The sequence below is a fragment of the Panulirus ornatus genome, chromosome 12, assembly GCF_036320965.1.
Source record: "Panulirus ornatus isolate Po-2019 chromosome 12, ASM3632096v1, whole genome shotgun sequence".
Classification (NCBI taxonomy): domain Eukaryota; kingdom Metazoa; phylum Arthropoda; class Malacostraca; order Decapoda; family Palinuridae; genus Panulirus; species Panulirus ornatus.
Window position 1 is genome coordinate 59027808 of NC_092235.1, and position 2576 is coordinate 59030383.

Sequence of the window (2576 nt, forward strand, 5' to 3'; positions counted from 1 at the left end):
ACTTTCAGGGCAACTGACGAACACGGACGCCTTTCTGAGCTCCAAGATTACTGAAAATGTCGTAATCATCCTTCTGTGAAGTGCTGTCGTAGTGATGACAACTTCTGTCTCGACTTTATGATGATAACGCATCAATACTTAAATGGGAAAGTGATGACGGCTTTACTAATAGTAGCATCATTATTGATGAAGAGGAGACGACAATAAATACTTCATCAAATTATCGATGTTACGATAATGACTGTGTGAGAATATCAGTATCATTATCCTGGTGGTGTAATGAGGGTATATGAATACTAGTTACGATATCAATGGTACAGTAATGATATTGTATGACTATCATCATCATTATCACGGTACTGTAATGAAGACATATGTATTCTGATATCATTATCAGGTATAGAATAAAGAAGGTGTGTGAATAAGTGTATTATCTTAGATGACAGAGTGATGAAGGCATACGTTGCTTCGTCACGATGAGTTGGGTATTGTGTCGCATTTTTTCTGGAAGGTTAATGCTTACCGTATAACAATATGATAATGCCAATCTTTGACGGCTCTGGACTCTCAATTAGCTGGAACATATACATGCGTGACTCTCACACGGTGTTGAAACGGAGTAGGGCCGGTACGTGAGTCTTGCATACAATATGTTGTGTCTTGACAAGTCCTCAAGAGCAGAAAGGAGAACTCAGTGTTTTGGGTAATTGGAAAACACGTTCCCCTTGTCTAAAAACATTTATATTGCTGGAGGAAACGAACGTGAGGATATTACATTGCTAATTGCAGATGTATGTCTAAGAAACCATCATTTCTTTTATTTATCCAAGTACACATACCGAAAATATAAGCAACACCACTCAGCTGGTAATGGTTCTGGGTGTAATTTGAGGAGTGAGTGGAGAAAAAGGTCACTGTCTGTGAGGGCATACACCAAGATGTTTGATAGTATAGTAGTGCTGAATGTTTTGTGAGGATGTGAGCGTAGGCAATAGTCAGAAAAGTACAGAAGAAAGTGGTTGTGTTTGAAATGAAATACTTAACGCGTGGAGCGAGGAAAAGTAATGTGGTAAGAATTGATAGGGTAAAATAGAGGAGGGCTAGTATCAACAGTGAGAGAGCTGAAGAGGTTTTATCAAATGGTTTGGAAGTATGAAGAGGATGAGTGATGAGAGGTTGACTAAGAGGGAATGCATATCAGAGGCGGAGCGAGGAAGGAGAAGGGAGTGATGAAGGTAGAGATGGAACGATGGAGTGAAAGATGTTTGAAGTTATCGGGGACTTACATGCAAGAAGGTGTGAGACATGCTTGCAATTGAGCAAATGGAAGCAATGTGGTGTACAGTGGGCGAAGAGGTGTCAATAGGCTGAAAAAAGGCATCTGAAGAGGACAGGGAAAAAACCCATGGAAAGGTCTGTGGGACTTGGCCGTGGAAAGGGGGTTCTGGTTTTGGTGTATCATGCATAACAACCAGAGGATACAGGTGAGCAAATGTGGCCGTTCATCTTGTGCTCATGGTGCTCCCTCGATATGCGGGATAACACACACACACACACACACACACACACACACACACACACACACACACACACACACACACACACACGCGCACACACTGCTACTACTGCTGGTCGTGAGTGCATATGAAATATCAAACTTCCAGTTTCAGTATGTTCGTATACAGTTCTTTCATTTCTATGTAACTCATTTCAAGTAAGGCTCTCTTAGTCTTCTGTCATAATATGAAGTTTTCAAGTGACTTTATCATTTCTATGTTAAGGATTTGAAAAGTGACTGTAGTTAATCACACACACTTTTGCCCATCATTACTTAGTAATGGGAAACACTGCTGATCTGCTCGATATAACATTAATGATATATCTAGAATCATTACCCTTTCTCATCGTGGAAAAGGATGGCGACGCTTGAAGGATGCTATGGTAAAAGTCTGTGTTACTTTAGTAGCCTAAAGAACGAACACATCTGACGACGAAGGAAACCATGCTGAAGAAGTGAATCTGAAGTGCGATGATTGATAGATATATATATATAATGAACTCTCTGTCGTACCGTTACCATCACTACTGTTCCGATGGTAGTATATCATCCAGACCTCAACTATTTTAGTACTGGACCCACCCTTGGGACACACTGAGGATAGCAGCAAGGACACTGGTCACCACAAAGGATTTGAAGGATGCCATAGCTTGGAGGAGGTGCCCGAGGCACGATGGTCGCGTCAGTCCTTGGGTGGGAGGAGGAGGTTCTCCACTTGGCCACAGCCTCTTACTTACTGAGAGTCAGTTAATCCACGCGGTCCTTTATACGCGCAAAGGGGCAACATGTGTGTGTGTGTGTGTGTGTGTGTGTGTGTGTGTGTGTGTGTGTGTGTGTATAACGAAACCTTAGCCAATGGATGATAACTATTGATAAGATGTGAAGCATGAAAAGAATACAATCATCTTCATTACAAGTCATCACCAGGTTGCCATATGCTATCACTTAATCACATGCCACCAGCTTATACCACGGGAGGGGTGTGAAACGTGCCGGCAGTTAATCATATGCCAGCGGT

The 2576-nt window shown here is 41.9% G+C and overlaps 1 protein-coding gene across 1 annotated transcript in view; it reads right to left on the reverse strand.

Annotated features, from left to right (window-relative positions):
- Positions 1 to 2283, reverse strand: part of LOC139752089 (alpha-2-macroglobulin-like) — a 52777-nt gene extending 50494 nt beyond the window's left edge. Inside the window, exon 1 of the mRNA XM_071667949.1 lies at positions 2141 to 2283. Coding sequence (XP_071524050.1) covers positions 2141 to 2205 — 65 coding nt within the window. The 5' untranslated portion in view covers positions 2206 to 2283. The remainder of the gene's footprint in view (positions 1 to 2140) is intronic.
- Positions 2284 to 2576: the final 293 nt, after the last annotated feature.